Raw genomic sequence first — 23,497 nt, 5'->3', positions numbered from 1 at the left:
AGAAAATGTTCCAATTATTATTATTATTATTATTATTATTATTATTATTATTATTATTTTGCATGTATCTGTCCAGTTTTCCCAGCACCACTTAAGACATATAGTTCGGATAGTAAAGACTTTAAGTTCAGATAATAAAAATTCCAATTTTGTTTTAAAAGAATATGCACCTATATGCTGTACAGCACAGAAAATGTGTAGAAGGAATGACACCAACCTGTTAGGCACAGATTATCTCTGGGGGGTACAATCGAAGGGGCCATTGCTTGAACTTGCTCTACAGAACATACTATTTTTATTTTTAAAAAGGGAGACAAAGAAAAGGGTAAACTATATATTCATACAGAAAAATGACTGAAATGATTTATTTAAAAAGTTATCTCTGGGTCATTTTTATTTCATTACAAGCTTTTTTATATTCCAAAAAATATATATGTAATACTTCTATAATCAGAAAAATAGTCTGAAAGGAAACAATCTATAATTCTGATGGTACAATCAAATTTGAGTCTGTTTGCAAAGCCAAAGGTTATAGGATTGGGTGTTCTTTAAAGAGGTTTGGATCTAATTTCTTTTACTTCTTTGGGGCTCATGCTTACTTTTATTGCTGCTGAAGCTATTTCCACATTTTTTAAAAAAATGATTTCCATTCAATGTGGCCAAAAAGGAAAATCGAGGCCAACCACAAGGCAAGCCTTCCTGAGAGAAGACAAAAAGCCTCTGTAACCTGCGGAATGAAAACTTCACCAGTAGAACGTGACTCTTTTGTCATGAATGACTTCAATTACTGCTGGACAGAAATTTTTAACGAGAACAAAGAGCATCGGAGTGATTTCAGTGCTCTGGTTGTCATTCCAGGCCAAGCACACTAGTAACTTTATATTATAATGATGGAGACAAAGAACAAGGTGTCCCATTCACCGCCAGGCTCCTGCAACCAGAGGGTCCCGGCTCTTGCAGAGCCTTTCACTGAAGTGGAAACGAGAAGGAACTCTCAAGGAGCGTGAAAAGGCTGCGAGCAGGTAAATCATCATCAACGATATAAATAACAGCAGAAAATGGGTAAAGGGATGAAAAGATGCCATCTGATCATTCACCAATGGAAAGATATGCACTAAATCAGGGTCTTTTCTCTCTGAGGCTGTTGTTTTTACTGAACAGTTAAGCACCCAAGGAAATACCAGTTGGGTCTTAAAGACAATTTATAGCCGGGTTGGCCTCGTTGCACCTGGCTGTGTTTTGACAGCAGGTTTCGTCAGTTTATAGCAGAGATTCTTGTCTACACTATAAGCTGTCACTAATGCAACTAGACCTTTGGAAGAAACATACGGCTCAGAGGCAAATCTCTCCCTTCCACGTCCCCCTCCCCCTTTTAATGAAAAGCAAAAGCCTCCTGCTGGTGGCAAAGCCTGGGCCTCTTCGGGGAAATTACGAGCCTCCTGGGAGTGAGAGGGTCAGCCCCAGTGCTACAGCCTGAGTGGGGTGCGTCTGCTTCTGGGCACTGATTAAGGACTCTTTCTGTTTTCTTCCCTCGGGGCTACCACTGAACACTGCGGCCCTGTTGTTTGGAGCCAGGAAATTCGGGATTCTGTTCTCTGAGCTCCCAACTCTTCCCAGCTTCCAGGCCACCCTAAGAATGTCTGGGAGCCTTGCAACAGCCTGCCCTAGGAACACTAGACAGATGGGGATGCCCCCACCCCCATCTAAAACAAGGGCAAGGCTTGGCTATTTAGGATCAGACAGACCCTAAACCTTGTTTCCCTGAGATTTTTGCACGCGGCATGCATCCTGGTTTGGGAGCCACCATCTTAGAAGTCACAGGAAGTTCTAAGACCTGAGCTGACAGCACTGCCTCCCAAGACCAGCAGCTGCCTTACCTACCCCTGCTCTGTTTTGCCTTTTTAGGACTGAGGCTTTTATTCTCTCTCTCTCTCTCTCTCTCTCTCTCTCTCTCTCTCTCTCTCTCTCTCTCTCTCTCTCTTTTCCCCCAGAAAAATCGGGCCAAACAAATAACTTTTAACAGGTGGCACACATTCCTGAACTGAAGGTAACGCGTCCTTCTTAGGAATGAGCTCATGGTGGCTGGTGGCCGACATTGTCCCGTGTGGTAAAACAAGACAAAGATGTGAGGAGAGGGAAGAAAAGGTAATGGAGAACAGCCCCTCCTGTTCCTTAATTTCATGGTTCACAGACATTCATTGACATTTAGACACTCCCAAGGGGAAGCTCGTATAACTAGCCATGAAACCAGAAACGAGCAGGCTAACGGGCTGCTCGCCTGGGTCCAGGGAGGTTTCTCACCACCATTGGAGTCCACTCCCAGAGGCAGAGCCGCTGTGATGGGTCTGCAGCTACACTGGGGGCAGCCCTGATGCACAACGAGACAAGCTCCAGGCCTGCAGGGTCCTTTGAGCAGTCCCATTCAGGACGCCATCCTGGAACTTCCCAGGGTACAGGCTCTAGTGAGGAACAGCACTCAGAATGGTGAGGGGTCAGGGCTGCCCTTTAGGCTCCAAGAAGCAGGCCCAGGATGTGGAGGGAGAGGAGGCTCCAGGCCAGGTGATTCCCAGCTCACGCTGGCTGGGGGGCCGTCTCTCCTTCAGAATTGCCCAGGAGCTGAACGAGAGGGAGAGAGTAAAACCTTCAGTAGGGACAGGTCCTTAAGGCAGCAATGAATCTAGATGGCTCATTCAGATGAGACACCAGCTTGAGGCAGGGATGCAGAAGTCGAGGGGTAGCCGCACTGAAAATGATGGAAAAAGCACGAGTGGGACAAGTCAGAGGGAAGCTGCAGGCAGCCAGCTCACTGTCTGGCTGCAGCCAAAGAACAGAGCTGGAGGCCAGCTGCAAACCCACTGGCAGCACCAAATTGAGGCCTGGTGATGACACCCAAAATACACACTACACTTTGCAAGAGCTCATCTACACACAGTTCAGAGGTGAGCAGCATGTCTTCCTACGACAGCAGGTCACCTGAAGCAGAGGACGGACGGCCGGCTGAGAAGGGGCGGGAGACCATCATCTCCTGATTCAGGGATACTCCAAGTCAGAATGATGATTATTTTCATATTTATAAATATGTAAGTAAATCATTGTCATGATTGATACAATAAGTGGCAAGCTTTACTTCTCCACTGCCTCCCCTAAAGCAGTCAGTTATCTGGAGCTCACCTGTGGAATTCCGGAACTCTCAAGCCAGTCTTGGAAGATGCTTTCAACAGACAACTCAAGCCTTTAAAAATAAAACAATAACAAGCAAAGGATTAAAACCACTGCACACAGAATGGTCTCTCTAACTATTTAGGCACATCACAGCATCGACCTTCCAGAGAAATACCTGTTCTCTGGACAGAGCACTGCTGTCCCAGGTTTAAGCAGTGCAGCTTGTCTTTGGTCAGTAGGATGAAATCGAAGAATCCGAGGCAGACCACGAGAGGTGGCTTTACTGCTCTGAGAGAAACTTTTTGGCTGGGAGCCAACTCAGGGAGGACAGGTCACGTTCATAAGACACACCAGGCCTGACAGCTTCCTGAGAGTGGTGCCGCAAGTGAAACCTGAACATTACAGCACTTAGTGCATCCAAATGAAATTCGAACTTTATGGTGACGATGAGCTACGACAAGCAAAAGCGATACAAATCACTCTTGGAGCACAGAGAGGCTCAGATGAACGGAACTTGCGAGGTTTCCACGTCCTCTGCTTTCCAGCAAGCCCACATTCTGCTTTATTTGAAATACTGTGATTACTTGTTACGTCTGGTCCAAAGTCAGCTGAAATCCTTTTGGTTTCAAGCCCTGCTGATTTGAATTCTCCTTAAATGTACCAAGTATCCAGTATATTTAGAGTCAAAGGACTTTAGGTTGTGTCTTCCTGTCTTCCTTAAGTTTGAAGCAATTCCTCCCCCATTTCTAGAAAACTCCTGCTCACGCCCGGCACCTCCGCTCACAGAGGCCTTCCTTGAGCACTCTTCCAGGTTGTGTGTGGCATATCCACCATGCTCCCTGTCCTCTGTGCCATAGCATCCATCACGGTTTGTGACTGAGATTTGTTTGGTTACTAGATTTTAACTGTCTCCTCACTGGATCGAAGCTCTCTGGGATCAGGGTCCATGCCTGTTTTACTCACTTCCTAACCCAGCACTTGAAACAGTTATTGGTATAAAAGAGGATCCTTATGGACGTTTCTTATTTGAATAAATGAAAACACATTTCACTGTTCACGCAATAGAAATTATTTCTTTTTAAGACAATAATCACCTTTCCCAGTGAGATATTCCCAAGTTGTTAAGATATGTATCTTTTTTATTTTACATTTTATATATTACATTTTCTATGTATAGTATTACTTCTCTTCTTTCCTTTTGGAATTGTAAAAGAAGTTGTGAAAAGATGGGTGCAGTCTGCATTTGTTAATTGAGGTGCTGAAGGCCCAATGCTCCCTTCACTAGGTGGGCTGTGCTGTGGCCGGGCACGGGGAGACAGGCGGGGGGGAGCCACAGGCCTAGGGACACTGGGGAGGAGGGGCTGACTGCTCTGTCCCCTTCCTTTTCTTCCCCAGGGAGAAGCATGTCACTGGTGCATTTTGTCTCCACTGGCCAGGGCAAGAGCAAAGGCAGCTGAAAGAGGTGACTGCTGCTATTTCAAAACAGAAAAAATACACAGGGGGAAAGAGGGACTAAGCAGGGAAAGTGTTTTGGATTCATTTTCAAGATGATACCCACCTGTGGTATCAGGCTAAGGAAGGGAGAGGGCAGAAGTGAATCTGGGGGAGATCCATGTTTCCCCGAAAATAAAACTTCGTCGGACCATCAGCTCTAATGCTCTAATTTTGGAGCAAAAATTAATATAAGACCCGGTATTATGTTATACCTCATATTATATTGTTATATGATATTGCATTATGTTATATAAAATATTTTATAAAATAATTTTATAATATTTTATAAAATATTTTAATATGAGACCGAGTCTTATATTAATTTTTGCCCCAAAAGACGCATTAGAGCTGATGGTCCAGCTAGATCTTATTTTCGGGGAAACACAGTGGTAAAACCCCCGAGGCTGCTGGTCCAGGTTCCCAGACTCAGTGGGGCTGCAGGACATGCCTCGTATGAAAGGTCAGGTGCTACCATCCCTGGGCCTGTCCCCACTGCTTCTCTGTTGTCATTTAACAGCACCAAACTCAGTGCAAATGGCCAAGCCCCCTCCATAAGCTGTGCGAGTGTGGGAGTGAGTATGGCAGTGTGTGTGTGCACTCGTGCCTGTGTGTGAGTGTGTGCGAACACACGCGGGGGCGCCTGGACGAGGGGAAGCAGCTCTCAGAGCCCCTCACATCGACATCATGATTCTTTCTCGGACTGGATTCACTTGGCTGGCAGCAGGGAGAGGCGCTGGAAATGCGCTTAGTTGGCATCACTGCTCTGCCAGGAGGAGGAAAGGGGTTGAAGGGGCCACTTTAGATAAGTGCCCAAGGAGTCGTGAAGTTGTTTTCTGATGGAGAGTGTAAGGCTGGAAGGTAAGAGACATTTTAGAATTTCCACTGAGGACAATGGAAGCCCTGCTCTTGTTTGAAAGGAATGTAGACATTCCCACCTTGTCCGGGAGAGGGGGTGGGGAGGGAGAACCAAGGTCAGGTCACTTGTGGGGGTCAAGTGCCTGCCCTGGGGCGCGAGCCGCTGGGGAGGCTGTAGGCCTTCTCTGTGTCGGCCCTGATTTAGGGGCAAGGGCCCGTTTCTTCTCTGCCCTTCCCTCACTGGTGCTTTTCCCTAAGCAGCCCATTCATTCGCTTCTTTTCCAGCCAGACAGGACACTCCTGTGTCTGGAGCCCCAGGGCCAAAAGCTCCTGTCACCGGTCCTTCAAGGGATACTAAGGAGAGCCCTAGCAAGGGGCTGACTCCGACCTGAGCTTCACTGTGCTGTGGCATTCTAGGAAAACGTGAGTCTTAAGCCTTCCCCAACTTCAGAGGAAGATGGAGAATTTAGAAAGAATTTAGAAAAGAGTAGGAGTGATGATCAAAGAGGGAGGTCAAGGGCACTGGGATTAAATATCCTGAAGTAGACAAGTCTGGGGAGTGACTTCATAGCCATTTCCGAGTGATTCCACAAAAGATGGTGAACAGCTGTTGTGCATGCCCGTGGAGGAGTGCGTAAGAGGACAGAGACATAAATTTCCTTTGGGGATACAGCTTGAAGACACTTCTTTAGGGGTGGCATGGGGAGGGGCTGGGGAATTGAGTGCTGGAATGTGAGAGTGAGGTCCCGGTCTTCACCAGAGACTGAGGATAGGCAGAAGCTTCTCTATGTGCCAAACACTCGGTCGATACCCACTGGGCACAAGGCAAGGAGAGAAGGAATGGAGGGAGGGAGGGAGGGAGAGGACAGACTGGGGAAGGCTGACGTGGGAAGCCCCAGTGCCAGGCTGTCTGACAGGGGCACAGAGGACGTAAGTCAGAATGCTGCCCGTGACTGTGGGGAGATGTGGGGACCTACATGTATGGAAGAGGCTCTGACTGCTTCAGGAAGGAGGACAACGGGAGCTGCATTAGGGGAGGCTTCTTAAAGGAGGCAGGCTTGAACTGTCATGGAGGGAGGCTGTGTTATTCTGAACAATGGGGCAGGACCAGTAGAAACGGAAGGAAGTACAGGCAAGGCAAGGAGAGCAGAGGCGGTCGCTCAGAGAAATGGCCAGCCGGGCGGGCACATAGAATGAGATGTGAAAGGAACTGGGGGGTCCTGTGAGGCCCCTGAAGTCTTGCCATTGAGCCATGGCTTCATCAAGGAGGCTCAGAAGCAAGGCTGCAGAATGGCATGGACAGAATGGAGCTGAGGAAGAATAACAGAGGGAAGAAGCTGGAAGCAGAGAGACTAAAAGGGAGGCTGTGAATGTGTTCAAACGATAGGTGACGAGTGGAGGCCTAAATGGAGGTGGGACGCAGGGGATGAAAGTGGAGGGCAGTGCTGGATGAGTCCTGTTGGAGGGTTGAGAGGTGGTGTGAGGACTAGGGGCCCCATGGCTCTCTGCAGGATGACTTTCCGTAGAATGTGTATGCCCACATACAATCCATACTGCAGTCTACAACCTGGACAACCAGCCAGGCCAACTGTGAGGGTTATTTCACTGGAAAGTATTAAGACAAATTTTCCTTTGCTGTATTTAGTATTTGCACACACATTTTGTTTTAATGACACCAAAAACAAAACAAAATGCCTCTATCCACTGCCATGTAAAGGTATAAAAGGAGTAGCTATTGCTTACTGAACACCTACTATGTACCACACACTACAAACAAAATCTCATTTAAACTTTACAATATCTGTGCAAGACAAATATCATTATCCCTATCTTAGTGATGAGCAAATAAAGGTTCCAAGAGGTTAAGGGGCTTATCCAAAGACACACAGGGGCTATGAAGAGTAGGGATTCAAACCTACACTGTCCGGCTGCAGAGCCCCACTTTGCTTCCTGTGCTGAACTCAGGCATGCTGATATATCACTTTATGATTATGGTGCAGACAGGCCTGCTCCAAAGAATGCTGACCCCTCCTTGCTCACATCTCTCTTGCTGAAGATGGTCGGGCCTCTGCTGCGGTTGCCCTGTTTGTCTGCACTTGGATTAGAGTTCTGAAGAGATGGGGAGACCTGTGAGAAGGGCAAAAGAGTGAGGGCAGGAGAGTTCACTGGTCAGCTGCATCCAGGAGCAAAAGACACTCCCTCTTGAGGGAAGAGAACATGTGTTTTCAGATCACTTTCCTCTGGAAAGGTTCAAAGCATCTTATAACCATTATCACTTCATTCCTCGTAATATCCTTGTGAAGTGGGTGTCAATTGTTGTGTGGCTTTTTAGCAGATGGAGAAACTGCAGCATAAGAAGACTGGTCAAAGTCAACCCAGACAAAGGGCTGAAGACAAGACGGGGCTCCCCGACTCCCAGTATCAGCGCTGCCATCACACCGCACCTAGGCCTGTCTGCAGGTCGCTAAGGTGGAGTAGGTGTTACACTCCGAGAGGAAGATGAAAGCGTTAACTCCAGCTGCTAAAAAATTGTTCTGGGATCCTCTAAGTGGCCTTACCTCCCAAGGAAATTAGGAGAGACTGCGTGAAAATGCTTAATTCTCAGGGAAGAAATGGACTGCATGTTTTAAGAAAAAAAGATAACGTGTATGTAGCTTTTGCTGTTTGACCGTAACTATTAAGATGACGGTGCAGGTGAATTTTTAGGTCTGGGTGTGGATGTACAGCAGTGGTAAAGCGGAAAGCTGACTTTTTCTAACCAAGACACGCAGACTCTAAGCCACGCAGAATCTAATCCCCTTCCCCCCCAGGTTATGTGGCTTAAATCATCACAACAGACAAGCAGACACATTTCCACTTCCCTGGGACCCAGGACTTACAGGAAATTACTCTTCTGCATGTCTGATCACTATGGAAATTGATTTTGTACGGACAGCTAACAATACACAGACTCGGCTACACGCCCTTAGGACCTGTGCCCATGGGCGGCACTTCCGGCTCCTGACTGAAGCCTCCGGGGTCTCCGGAGCAGCAGGTGGGTCAGTCCTCAGGCTAGGGAGATCCCTTGCTGAACTCCAAAGTCCTGTAGGGCAACTCTGTTTCAGAGTCCCCTCTGCAGGCTCTGTGAGCTATAAATGCGGTCACATGTTGTTAATGCAGCAGGGGAAAGACGATGTTGGCCCGCCTGGCACGATGTTGCTTAGAAGCCAAGCAAGTGACCGACAGCTCTTCTCTTCGAGACGTTCGAATACATAGAAGTAGCTCAGGATTGTGTGGAGATGGCGGTGCACGTGCTGTGATGCTCATGCAGTGGATTTCTGAGGGTGGGCTGACCAGGACGGGGAGGTATCAGTCAGCCAAATCTGCTACCTGTGCCTGTGGACTTGTTGCTGATTGAGAGAAATGTCTTTATCACTCCTGAGTCCCATCTTCAGCCTCTTGAAATTCTAAAGATCTCGTTCTGTCCGTGCTTCTGAAGGAAAGCCCATGGTCCAGCACCTTGCACATGAACTTAAGAATAAACGGAAAAAACCTTGGGAGTGCAGGAACAAGACGGAGGCAAGCTCTGGGAACTTCAGTGCTGACTCTGAAGTGGAAAAATGCTCTTACTCTGGAACACAACCTACCTTCTGTGTGGGTTTTAAATTTCAGTAATTGATGTTTTTAAGTGTCCTCTCCACATGTGGTAACAAATCATGTACAACGCAAAGCTATGCACATGGTTATTTATTTTCCTAATCAAACAAGTTATTTGTGCTTGGGTAGATAATGAAGGTTGCTGACGCAACATTTTATAACACAAGTATACCCGAGCTCTGTGGGGGAGGAAAAGTATTGAATTAAAACCAACACAAATACAATAACTGACGAGCAAAGAAAGAACCGGCAGCTGTCGATACTGTTGCAGTATCAGGTGGCAGGGTACATTGGATAAGGATTTGTCTGCATTTCCTTCTAAGCATGTCTAGCTTTTCCTTCCCTTGGTCTCATAAAACATCAGCTTTTAAACAGAAACCTCTCACTGAAGATGTCGAAAACACAACTCATCTCCCTGCCTCCACTTTCAAACGCTTTCCCTCCCACTCCCTCTTTGCCACACGGATCCCCGAGACAAAACCGCTGCCCCAGTATCTCCAGCTCGACTTCAGATGTGACTGAGTGGCCAAGAGGGAAAGGTCAGGCTCACGTTGGACTCCTCCATTCCCTTTTCACAACCCGTCACCCAGTCTTATCTGCGGCCCTCTGCAATCTCTCTCAGATCTGTTCATTACTCTCAAACCCCACTGCTGCCACCACCATCCCTGCCTTGGTTCCAGCTCTAGATCTCTTGAGTGAACTGCTGTATTGGTTTCAAATGGGTCTCCTGACCTCTAGTTCTCCCCATCCCCACCTATCTTCCACACTGTCCCCCGGAGCCTCTTTCCAATCTGCAGATGGCACTTCTCTATTTAAACCTGCAGTAGTACCTCTGCCTAAAGGCTGGAGGCTAGGACTGCAGAGACCTTTCTTTGTGCACCCAGGACTGGGAAGCTCCCAGAGCACTTACTACACTGAGTCCTAATGATCTGTTCACAGATGTCTTCAGCAGATGAAAAGACCCCGGAGGGCTAGGCATGGAATTTATTCCTTTCTGTTCCCTAGTGTCCAGCCTAAAGCCTGGTTGGGAGGTGCTCAACAGAGAATGTTAAATGAATCGCAGCGAGAGGACGACGCAGAGGCAGTATGACACGGAGGGCGCTAGCCCCGAATACTGACTGGCTGGTCTCTGAAAAACCTCACCCTCTTCAGCACGGCTCGCTCACGTGCCTAACAGATGTGCCTGAGGATCATTTTGCAACGGGGCCAAAGATTAGAGGCTCCAGGGATAGGTGTGGGGCCTTTGGAGACCTAGATAAAATTGGTACAATATGCTGCATAGGTAACAGGGTAAACAGTCTGTTTCAATAGCTGAATTAGATTCTGAGATTAGTTAGCAGGAAAGAAGATGTTTGAGTTTCAAAAATTATCCCAGTATACTTGCTGAAATAGGTTTACTGTGCGAATGAAATTGCCTTAACTGTTAAGGTGAATTTTAAAAAGAAGCTTAAGCCTGCTAGCCAACACAGGATCCTAACTGGGAGAGGTATCCCTCCCCTCAAAGGGGAAGGTTGGTGATCGCTGGCCACCATTAAACAGAGACGCTGCTCTTAACTTCCACAATCACAACAAAAAGTTTCTTTGTGGGCCCACAGTGTGTCACCTCAATAAATATTCACAATGATAAAATCCAGGTCCCCCAGAGCCAGAGGGCTCAGGGCCATCAAATGAACTCCATAACCTTATTAGGAAGAGGGTAAAAAGAAAGACTTCCCAAACTAAAAATGCACTGTGTTGCCTCCATGAAAATTACTGTATTTGTGCCCGAAGAAGTTATTCTGAAAGACTGCATAGTCATTATTCAGAAACAGACTTCGGTAATGCGAGGTAATATACCATTTCTATTAATTTTCTTTTCTTCTTCTTCTCCCCCCTGCATTAGCTCCTAAGGAAACCACTCCATTCTATCGGCATACCTCAAAAGTTATTCCAGGGTAGGTACAAAAGAAAGGGGGGAAAAAAAATCATCCACGTAAACTATTATTCTTGACATTAGGAATAATGATCATTTCTGATGTGATTTTTGCATTAAGAAAACCCGTATTTCTGCTTAAAAAGAAAAGATGATAAATCTGAAATATTTCAGACTTTCCAAAACCAGCCACATACAATCTCCCTGGATAAGACTTCCTTCAGCATCAAAAGGCTAACAGGAAGATATAGAAATCCAGGACTTTATCAAATAACATGGCTATGTTAATTCTGTATGATGCACTGTTTTGCTTTATGTGTGTGTGCTCCCATCTGATTTTTTATAAAAGCCTAACAATAACACTTTTACCTGTTGAAGCAAGAATTGGAGGCAAAAGGTAGACGATAGGGAGTTTAAACAGAAATGGCAAAGCAAAAACCTAATTCTTAGAAAAAAATCTCCACATCCTCATGGTCCCTGGATCCTCCCCTGAATTTCATGTCACCTCCTCGTCACATAAGGCCTGACACCTTGCCTTTAAGACCCCCAAAGTAGGCTGCCTGTAAGACAGGCTTGTCGACATGGAGGTGTCTAGCCTTGCATGGATCTAAGTCGATGTCTATGTGAAACAATTCATTTCCACATTTGAAAATCTGTTCTGAGCATAAAAACACGGCTAAAACGGTATGTAGGTCAGAAAGGAGAGTAATGTTGGCTCTTCTTCAAAGTAATGTTTAATTTCTCAAGATGCCCCCCTTTAATGTCTGAATACCAATTTTGCTATTAGAAGTTATGTTTCAGGGTGTTCACTTTGAGTGCCTAAATTAAGATGGGCAATGAGAAGGAAAGGCTTGGAATGAATCTAATCTAAACCTTGAAGTCGGCCTTGAAGCTCCTCCTCGGATGCCTGGAGGTGGTCAGCCAGACTAAAACGGGATACCTCCCCCTCCAAGGAAAAGGGTGTCTTCCTTTCCAGGGCAGTGACTTGTACTGCGGGGAGCGTGGGCGAGGGCTGCTCTAGCTCCCTTGCCAACTAAGGGATCTTGGAAAGTTGCATAACCTCTGGGAGCCTCAGTCTCCTCATTTCAAACACTGTGGACGAGAGCAGAGGTTCCAGAGCCAGGCTGCCAGGGAGCAAACCGCAGCCCCGCCACATACAGCTGTGAGGGCCCTGGCGCTTCCTCAGACCCTCGGTACCTTAGTCTTCCTGTTTTAAAACTGGGATGGAAACACAACGCACCAGATAGCGGTGTTTGGAGGATTAGCTGGGGCCTGCATATAGCAACCTCCCAAGAGTACAGGCTTATAATAATCACGATGATGATGATGACGGTGATGGTGATGGTGATGATGGTGATGGTGATGGTGGTGATGGTGATGATGGTGATGGTGATGACGATGATGGTGATGATGGAGGAGGAGAGTGCTGTAACGGACCCAGTGATCTACTCTAGGTAAATCCTGTATGCGTGCCTAATGCACAGAAGATGATTACTGTTATAACTATACCAGTCATTAATTGAGAACCAGCTTCTCATATATGTTATCCCCTTGGACACTCTGTGAAACCCTGCCAGAGAGGGTGGAAATCAGAAATTTGGTGGGATGAAGTGACCTGCTCCAAATGCTGTCATTGGGAAGGGGCAGAGCTGGGGTTAGAGCCTCAAAAGAGCCTGACTTCCAAACCTGGACTCTTATCACTACACTGTTTTTTTACCTTCAATTAAACAGTGTTTCCTCATATTAGGCCACGTTAAGTAGAGCCACCCTAACTTTTAGAACTTTCCTCTCCTCCATTCTTTTCCACGGCAGCTGAGACCACAGTGTCCTTGGCTTCCCTCAGATACCACTTTGGGGGCTCGCGACTCGGGGGCTCCCCGCTGTGCCTGCTGGCTCCCAATATCTATGTGGGCCCATTTCAAAATTTTGTCGATCGTCCCAGGACTCTTGCTGGCTGGGCTCGGTCCCTGCCTCTATTAAAAGAGGAATATTGAACTTTCTCAGTCGTAACAAGCTCAACAATGGCAGGGTCATTTTAAACATTAAAAGCAAAACTGGGCTCTTAATTCCTAAATTGGTCCTCACCTTTTTTCTTCTGGGATGTTCTCCAACAGCATTTGAAGGAAATCCTGGAATAAGAAAAAAGCAAACCATTAACGATATCCTTCAATGAATAACTGCCAGGAGTCATGCCAGAGACCGAGCGTTCCCAGCTGCTCACAGCTCACCTGCTAGAGAAGCTAGGCCTATGCTGAGTTATTAGACTACATACTCAATTTATTAATTTACCAGGGCTTTAATCCAATCAGTTAAATAGATTTGTTTTGTAAAAACTACAAACAAATTGAAAAATGTAACGTTTGTTACTTTGACTTAACCCAGTGTATTTCATTTTGTGTTTCCCTTTGTTCGAAAGGCTGGCCAGAGCATACAGCACAGCCCCTCTGTACCTAACCCATTCTCCTCTTCGTGAGCTTTCCCTACAGATCTTGTCACATACTGAACAATCTCAACTCTCCAAGGCTAGTGACTAACTAGACAATTAATATCCTAATGGAGAAATAAAGATATCACAATTCCAGAAATGGTTCACGGTCCCTGCCTCCATCTGCAGCCTTTTCTAGGGCCACTGTGCAAATCCTCATTTGTTTGACATTTAGGATGTTTCAATAATAGATTTTTTTAAAATCTAAAGGCACGACTTAACACACACACCCACTGTTTCCTTTACTACGGAAAATTTCAAACACATTCAAAAGTAGATAAAAGAGTATAATTAACCTTCATGTGCCCATCAACCCACAGCCAATCTGCCCCATTCACTTATCTGCCTCCTGTATTAGTTGGAAGTGAATCACAAATATTACATAATTTCATCAATCAATGTTTCAGTAAATATCTCTAAAAGATAAGGACTCTTTTAAAACATAACTGCAGTACCATAGGGCCTGAAAAAAAATTCACACACCAATGTTCAAAATCACACTTATATTTAATCTGCACCTTGAATATTGTGACCAATCGTTTTAGTCCGGCTAATTCGGGAATCTTGATTTGGTCTCAACTAAGTTTGTCAGATGAAATATAGGATGCCCAGTTAAATTGGGGGCATACTTACACTAAAAAATTACTTATTTGGTGTTTATCTGAAATCCAAATTTAACTGGGTGTTGTGCATTTTTATTTGCTACGTTAGTGTTAACCCTCCATCATCAGGAAGTTTGATGAGATATATTTTGGAAAAATACAGAACATGAAGCAAACACGAATAATATTGAACTTTCTTGGGATCTACACTTGAAGTTTTTCTTTTAATAAATTGAAATATTTTAAAACAAATCTTTTCGAGAGGGCACATGTGTGTAAGCTCAGACTACCAACGATGACACTGCTCAATGAGCACCCCTCCAGGTGGAAGCCCCACCCGCTCCCCGGCTGCAAAACCAAGCCTGTAGACCCAGGGTCAGTGCAGGGCTCTGATGAGATCCATTTAACTCAGAGTGTGAGATGGAAGCAGCAGCACAGACCTACGGATTACAAACAGATGGAATTCCAGAGGAATGGAAGTCTGCAAACAATTTGTATGACAAGGTGTTCTTTTTCTATCATCGCACTAAGCATAGCCATCACTACGCCGGTGAAGCCAGCCACCCCTTTCTTTGAGTTTATGGGTGGTTAGGTCCATTTCTTCCAGAGGCAAAGTCTCCCCATGAAGGGCACTAATGAAAAATTTATTTTTTGCAATCTCTGTTTTCCTTCTAAGGCTTTACTTGTCTATTGCTGCTTCACCTCAAATAAATGATACAAAAGTAATATGTAAAGCATGGATCATGCAGTCAAAACTGCAAGGGGATAACTCAAAATAGAATAATGCCTCACATCTTCAGTTCTTTCTTGCACCTGCAATGGATACAATGTGTGTGTGTGTGTGGGGGGGCAGACATACCAAAGGAAACAAGAGCAATATTTAGAATGTGAAGAATTACTTTTGCTTGAGGTTCTCAAAGTCATTATTTTAATTATTATTTTGTAAAAATGTTGAATTAGAAATTAATTTATCACAATCTGATATATTAATAGATTACTTTGCAGATATTTCATTGGCAAAATAGTATTCTTGCTTCTTAAAAATCCAATTACTATAAATATAATTTCTTACTAATTTCACTTCATTATCTCCTTATAGCCCATATCAACTTATCCCATATTTGTCCATAATTTATGCTCAATTATGTAGGGGGAAAATTACATTAACTCAATGGCAAGGGGGAGAATTTAATTGCATAAGAACCAGGAAATGCAGAGTTAACCTTAATTCTGCCTTTCTGCATTTTCCAATTACAATTGGATCTTTCTTTACAGGACTGCAGAGCACAGTGTTCCAGAATTTTGTGTGAATACTAGAAAAATACAGGAGGTCCCCAAGAAACCCTGCTTCATTTTTAAAAAAAGATACCTATCCCATCTCCAAGCAGATGGCCATTAGCCTCTTCCTGCCTCAAAGCTGAGACCTGCATGCCACACAGTAGCTAGATGGAGGCTGCCAACCAATGTGGGGAGGACAGGTCTTAGGGGATCACACTGGGTCACAAAAACCCAACACCTCCAGCATCTCTAATGAGGCAGGACAGGTAGCCTAGGAAATTGACAGCCCCCTCCAGGATACAACATGAGGTGCCTCACTGGTAACACAAGTAACAAGCAACTGTATCCAGCACCCATAGCTAGAGAAAAACAAGAACTAGTCTCATCCAGCTCAGTTAATCTCTATGACTGGGGTCTGACCTTTATCTAATCATCATGTCATTATAATCTGATTTACACTGTGGTTGCTATGACTCCCATCATGTACCTGATGCCATGACAGTGCCAAAAGAACCAAATAAGGAAGAAAAAGCGGGAAAGTGAGGATCCCACCTACGGGGAGGAAACCGATGGGTCACATCAATGGGACGTCATGGATTTCAGCCTCCGGGAGATATAAATACCCCTGGTGAGAGCTTTATCTGCACGACTCACTCTCTGACTTCACCCACACTTCCCTCTGAAGTGTGTACTTTCATTTCAATATACTTCCTGAGCTTTCTTGCATCTGTCTCCCTCCTGAATTCTTCCTCGTGCTGAGACAATAACCTGGTCGCCACTGCTGCTCCCAGGTGAGTCCCCTCTTGGACATCCTGTGAGCCTCTGGTGACACTGAAATGTGGTGCCTGTGTTCCCAAAGGCCATGTGCATGTTCTAGGTGTTCTTCTCTCCTGGAATCCACCCAATCCAAGAAGACACCTGGTCTCATCCAGGCAGTCACTGTACCATCTATCAGTGGAATCAGTTCACCTGGGCCTTCTTACTCCTTTCACAGGCCTCATTTTTAACAGTGAAATGCTAGTGTTCATGCTGTGTGTGTGTGTGTGTGTGTGTGTGTGTGTGTGTGTGTGTGTGTGTACTGGCATATATCCCTGGAGGGGACTCATCATGGAAGCTTTTCCCCACTCTCCACAACAGAATGAGATAACAGGGAAGATTATGATTATCTATCATGATTACTCCGTCCCTCACCACCTCTTTTTAATTCTTTCATCCATCTGCACTCTTCCCTTCAGTGTATTGGCACTTTTATAAAAGCAACTTAAAAATTTTAATTGGACAAGGAGGGCTTTCCTTCAAAGCTAATTCTAGAATCACTGATAGGATTTAGGACATTGATATTGATCTAGAATTATTGACAAAGTCAGCTGGCGACAAATGCCACCTCTACAGTATGCTTGAAAAAAATAATTAAAACCAAAGGCAAAACAACAACAAAAAATCCGTGCTGTTTTGACAGTGAGCTGGGATGAAATCTGTCCCTGACAACTGTTACAAGTCCACAACCCAGTCAAAAAACACATTCTTTAGGAATTTTTTTTTCCATTTCCTACTCTCCTAATAATCTACACACTAATCAGATCAGTCCCAGACAGCTTCTTTTGATTCACACCTAATAACACTACATTAAGCATTATGATTTTTAAAAAAACTACACTGATTTTGGTACATGGCAATTTCGTAATTATTCCTCAGTCCTGGTGAAAGTACTCAATAAAAAGCAGGTGCATGTAGACACCACTGGACAAACTGTCATTGGCTTGATAATTACACAGGATTAGCAATTTCTGTCAGATGTTTTATGAATAATTACTATGGTCGTGGGGAGAGGGAGGTAGGAAAGGCAAAACAAACAATCAAAATGTTGAAGCAAGGACAGTGTTGGCAGGGGAAGAATTGAGAAGAAATGAAATGGTCAGGAAGAAATCACTGTCAAGCTCAAAAGAACAGTTTTAATTGTGGCTAGAAAGATGATAATACAAAAATGCTGGAGAGGTGGGGTGTTCAAAAGGAAAGGATTAAGAAGTAAATTGGAAAACGAACAAAATTGGGACTTCTGAGTAAAGAAAATGCATCACAGCCTTCCTCATCAATAACTAACTAGCAACATAAACAAAAACACAATCATTAAAAAAAAATCAGCAAAAACTTCACCAGCAGCATCCAGACAAGGAAAGACGTACACCCTTGTGGCATAAACTTCAAAGAGACGACTAAGGAAAGAAACATAAGATTCCAACACAGCTTCCAACCTTCCCCTGTACCACCTCCAACCTCATGCTTAGCAGTAGTAGGACTGGTAAATTGCCCAAACCCTGAAAATTTTCACAAATACCCACACATTTGGAAAGTAACAGGAATACCTTTACCTTTCCTCTTTTATTGACTGGGAGGAAAAGAAAATGTTTGTTGGAGAAAGGTGAGCAATGGCTGGGAAATAAACAACCGAGGATGATATTCTGATGAATTGTACAGGTTCTACAGCTCCAAGCTGAATTGGTGGAACCATGTTAATTGACAGAGTAGCTGCAGTGGGAAAAAGTTGCACCCAAATCAGGTAAAGAAAATCTTGACTGGGGACACTTAACAAAATTTCGAGAGTTAGTGGAGCCAGTTCTTACAACAAAGGCTATATACAGCTCCAAGGAGCGAAGTCTTCCCCTTCACCTCCTCCATGCATAATATCCAAGCTTCAAACTGTAGCTCCGAAGGGAAGAAAAACATGTCTAAGACAAGTTGGGAGAGAAATCAAGGATAATGTTCCAATACATATGAGAACAGAGAAAAGGTCAGGGCAGTGCTATTCATGCTAAGAATGAGCAAGAAGAAAAGTATGACAACTATGAAAACTAATACAAGGAAAACACACATAAAGAGAGAGACAGAAATAAAAAGTGTATCATAAAAGACAAAGAATCCAGTCTTGAAGAAAACATAATCCAAAGAACAGAAGAAAACTCTCCATGAATGCGTTACACTATAAATTAAATTAAATTAAATTAAATTAAATTAAATTAAATTAAATTAAATTAAATTAAATTAAATACGGGCCGGCCTGGTGGCTCAGGCAGTTGGAGCTCCGTGCTCCTAACTCTAAAGGTTGCCAGTTCGATTCCCACATGGGCAGTGGGCTTTCAACCACAGGTTGCCAGTTCGATTCCTCGAGTCCGAAAGGGATGAAGCGCCCCCTGAAACTAAGATTGAACACAGCATCTTGAGCTGAGCTGCTGCTGAGCTCCCGGATGGCTCAGTTGGTTGGAGTGTGTCCTCTCAACCACAAGGTTGCCGGTTCCACTCCTCGACTCCCACAAGGGATGGTGGGCTGCGGCCCCTGCAACTAGCAACGGCAACTGGACCTGGAGCTGAGCTGTGCCCTGCACAACTAAGCTTGAAAGGACAACAACTTGACATGGAAGAAAAATCCTGGAGGTACACACTGTTCCCCAATAAAGTCCTGTTCCCCTTAAAAAAATAAATAAATAAAATAAAATGAATTAAATACAATATCATAATAAGAACATAAATTCAGTAAAAAGAAAGCTCAAAGACAAGGTCAGAAAACAAGATGAGATGAAAAGAGATTTTAAAACAAAAGAAATAAATTAAGGACCAAAATAGTACCAGCATAGGAACATTAATAGAAACAGCAAGGAAAAGAACAGCTATAAAGTAAAATTAATAAAAATAATAATGTTGCTTGAGATAAACACATGCCACAAAGAACAAAAAGACAAAAGCAATTAGAAAATAACAATTATGGAGGACAAAGATGATATAACATAAGGATAAGTAGTCACCTGCAAGGAAAAAAAAATGCATCCAAAGATATAATGAAGGTAATTTCACTGAAAGAAGAAAGAATAGAACCTGTAACTAAAAATACAGTTTTCCAAGGGGGAGAAAAAAAACTGATACAGACTCATGGACATCAAGCCATTTTCTGATTAATTTTTTTTATCTTTGATTAAACGTCAAGGATAAAGAAAGAATTCCTCTGTCATCTGAGTGGTATAAAGAGGGAAAAGTAGGCTGACTTCAAAAGTTTCAATAGCAGTATTTAATGCCAGAAGTTTTTAATCCACAAAATTCTGAGGAAATGAAAATGCAACCCAAGAATATTATACCCAGCTAGTTTGTAATACAAATATAAAGGCAACAAATAACATTGTCAATTAAGCACATAAGAACTCATAAATCACAGAACCAGTGAGTCTGCCACTGGAACATCAATTTGATATCAAAATTCAGCCAACAAAGAGTTGAGTCAAAATAAAGCATTCATGAGTATAGAAGCATAGTACATACAATGACTGGTGGTGAATTCTGAAATCCTTTAAATACAAGCTAAGGTTAAACAACTGTGAAAACTATGGTTACAGCACATACTATAAATGATATGAACCTTAACTATGCAAAATTTTAATTAAGAAAAATTAAAAGTTGGGGGGAAATAGTGGAAGCACATAACTGCTGATTTCCTCATCTTTTACAAAAACAAATAAACTGATTGATACTTTCTAAAAATAAAATATATAGCTAAAGAGAAAAAAAGAATTTCAATCTTTTAATTTTTTTTTTTTTTGTAATCATGTTTTTTAACCATAGAAGCATCATTTAGGAAAAGATCTCTCACATTTATCTGAAGTTCAGGAAAGGCCTTTCTATTCATTTTACTTTCTTTTTCATTTGTTAAATTCAAGTAAACTAAATTTAAAACATTTCATTAAAGAGCACATGTAATATAATCCTATTTTTATAAAATTATTTCTAAATATATCTTTGTATCTATATGTGTGTACACATGCATATATACATACATACGAGGTGTGATCAAACAATACAGTAAATGTTTAAACCAAAACAAAATTTTATGCTAAAAGACACATTACCATTAATGACACTCAAAATTCTCCCCCCTTGCTTTGAACACACTTATACCATTGTTCTTGCCACTTTCTGAAGCAGTTCTGGAAGACTTCTTTCATGAGTATCTTTAGTTGCACTGTTGTGGCTGCCTCGATGTTCTGAATTATTTTGACTTTGGGGAAGAGCCAGAAGTTGCACGGTGCCTGATCCGGTGAATAAGGTGGATGAGGACCATCATCTTTTTATTTGACAGAAATTGCCATATACCAGAAGCAACTTGTGACACGGAGCATTGTCATGATGAAGGATGATTTACGGCACACTTTAAAACATAACTTCTCTCAATCGTAGCTCACACCCGACTGACTGCACCGAACAAGTTGAAACTTGTCACACACTGTACTGAGGTTTGACCCACCGCTTCCCGTATTGAAGAACTCTGCCTTTCTGTTGGATGGCACACGGCAGCAGCATTCACTGTATTTTGTGATCACATGGAAATGCTCCATGTCACACATCGCTTCTGGTACGGAAATTTCTGTCAAATGAAAACATTACAGTGTAGTTGTACAGTGTACAATTGTACACAGTGTTCATTTGTACACTGTCAAATGAAAACATTACAGTGTAGTTGTACAGTGTACAATTATTTACTGGATCTGGCACCATGCAACTTTTGGCTCTTCCCCAAAGTCAAAATGACCATGAAAGGTAAACGTTTTGAAGCAATTCAGGACATGAAGCAGTCATGACACTGAAACTAAAGACACTCATGAAAGAGGACTTCCAGGACTGTTTCAGAAAGTGGCAAGAAGGATGGGATAAATGTGTTGAAAATGAGGGGGCATATTTTGATGGGGATTAATGGCAATGTGTCTTTTACTGTAATAAATTTTTTAAAAATTTAAACATTCAGCATATTTGTTGATCACACCTCATATACATGTACACATATCATATAAAACATATAGAAAGACAGAGAAATAGGGAGTGCAATTTCCAGAATAACATTCAGCTAATATTAATTTAAGGTATTTGGGGGGGTGGGACTTTGAATGATATCTTACATTCTTCTTTGTACTTTCCTGTATTGCTTGAATTTTTTAAAAAATGAGTATATGTCAATTGAAAAAGCAATAATTTCCAAACTTATTATGATACTGCCACAAGAACAGAAATACAGATAAATGGAATAAAATTGAGAGTCCAGAAATAAACTCTTACATTTATGGTCAACTGATTTTCAACAAGGGTGTCAAGATAATTCAATGGCGGGAAAAAATAGTCTTTTCGATAGATGGTCATGAGAAACTGGATATTCACATGCAAAAGAATGAAGCTGGACCAGCTACCTCACACAATATACAAAAACTAACTCAAAATTGATAAGAGACCTAAATATAAGAGTGAAAACTATAAAACTCTTTGAAGAAAACATAGGATTAAATCTTCATGACCTTCAATTAGGTGATGAAGAAAATATTAACAAAGCATAATATGATAAGGGACTTGAATCTAGAATATATAAAGTACTCTTACAACTCAATAATAAAAGACACCCCAAATAAAAAAATCAGCAAAGTTTCTAAATAGGCATTTCCCCAACAAAGATATACAAATGGCCAGTAAGCACATGAAAAAGTGCTCAACATCATTAGCTATCAGAGAAATGCAAATTAAAACAATAAGATACCACTTCACACTCACTAGGATGGTTATTAAAAAAAATGAAAATAAGTGTTGGAGAAAGTGGAACCCTTGTGTTTTGCTGGTGAGAATGTAAAATGATGCAACCGCTGTGGGAAACAGTAGGACAGTGCCGCAAAGTTGGATTAGCACATAATCTAGCAATTCCATTTTTAGGTATATACTCAAAAGAATGGAAATCAGAGACTCAAACAGATATTTGTGCACTAATGTTCATTGCAGCATTATTCACAAGAGCCAAAGGCATAAATAACACAACATCTATCAACAGAAGAATGGATAAACAAAATGTGGTCTACACCTACAATGAAATATTATGTCTTAAAAAGGAAGCAAATTTTGACACATGCTTCAACATGGATGAACCTTGAAGACATTATACTAAGTGACATAAGACACAAAAGGACAAATAATGTATAATGTCACTTACATGAGGTCCCTAGAGTAGTCAACTCAGAGAGACAGAAAGCAGAATGGTGGCTGCCAGGGACTATGGGGAGGAAAGACGTGGAGTTATTGTTTAACGGATCCAAGTTTCAGTTCGGGAAGATTAAAGCATTCTGGAGATGTTCGGTGGTAATGGTTGCACAACGATACTAATGCACTGAACTATATACTTACAAATGGATAAAATGGTAAGTTGTATGTATATTTTACCACAATTTAAAAAGTAAAAATCAAAATAAAAAGAGGAATAAAGTACTGATAACATGCCTGTCACGTGAACCTTGAAAACATGTCGAATGAAAAAAGCCAGTCACAAAAGGCTACATATTATATGACTCCATTTATATGGAATGTCAAGAATAGGCAAATCCCTAGAGAGAGAAACAGGTTAGTGGTTGCCAAGGGCTGAGGGAGGTTGAAATGGGAAGTGACTGCTAACGAACATGGGATTTCTTTTGAGGGTGATGGAAATGTTTTCAAATTAGATAGTGGAAACGGTGGCACAATTTTGTGATATACTAAAAACAACTGGCTTGTACATTTTAAAAAGATGAATTTTATGGTATGTGAATTATATCTCAATAAAGCCTTTACAGAAAAACCAATAAAGCTATTATTCAGAGAGAAAAACAAAAAGAAAATCCGAACGATTTGGTGGAAGGGGCACTGAGTGTTCCATGGGAAGTGGAAACCAGAACCTCAGCAGTCATGCAAAAGCAATGCACTCATTTAACGATGCAGGATCTTGGTGAGAAGTGGTTTTTAGCAGTAGGAATTTGGGCTAATCAGTCAACCAAATATATAAGACTTCTGAGCCACTTTTCAAGTTGCCTTTCCAAATATGTGTTGAGAAAAACTCCCTCTTCTCTCAGTGAAAAGAATGAAAAGAATGTAGACACAAGGACTAGCCATCTAGTCTTGTTACACTCATGCTCTTGCCTCCATGTGTTCAGATTATACATGGACATCCTTTATATCTAACACTGTGGACAACGTGAGCGCAAAACTGTACATGAGCACAAATGGCAAATGGCAAAACTACCCATTGTCCAA

The 23,497-nt window shown here is 42.6% G+C and overlaps 1 protein-coding gene across 16 annotated transcripts in view; it reads right to left on the bottom strand.

Annotated features, from left to right (window-relative positions):
• Nucleotides 1-23,497, bottom strand: part of AOPEP (aminopeptidase O (putative)) — a 348,074-nt gene that overhangs the window by 94,816 nt on the left and 229,761 nt on the right. For 13 of the 16 annotated variants that reach the window (XR_004424616.1, XR_004424615.1, XR_004424614.1 and 10 more), the window contains 2 exons: nt 13,145-13,188; nt 3,172-3,232 (listed from right to left, as the gene is read on the bottom strand). Coding sequence is in view for 13 of the 16 variants with exons in the window: in XM_033122522.1 (XP_032978413.1) it covers nt 3,172-3,232; nt 13,145-13,188 (105 nt within the window). In the remaining 3 variants the exon portion in view is untranslated. Of the gene's footprint in view, nt 1-1,978; nt 2,617-3,171; nt 3,233-7,211; nt 7,639-8,895; nt 9,022-13,144; nt 13,189-23,497 lie in introns of those variants that run through there. The other 3 variants (XM_033122528.1, XM_033122529.1, XM_033122530.1) reach the window with 3 other exon arrangements.

The sequence above is a fragment of the Rhinolophus ferrumequinum genome, chromosome 12, assembly GCF_004115265.2.
Source record: "Rhinolophus ferrumequinum isolate MPI-CBG mRhiFer1 chromosome 12, mRhiFer1_v1.p, whole genome shotgun sequence".
NCBI lineage: Eukaryota > Metazoa > Chordata > Mammalia > Chiroptera > Rhinolophidae > Rhinolophus > Rhinolophus ferrumequinum.
This window is presented reverse-complemented; position numbering and strand designations above follow the sequence as displayed.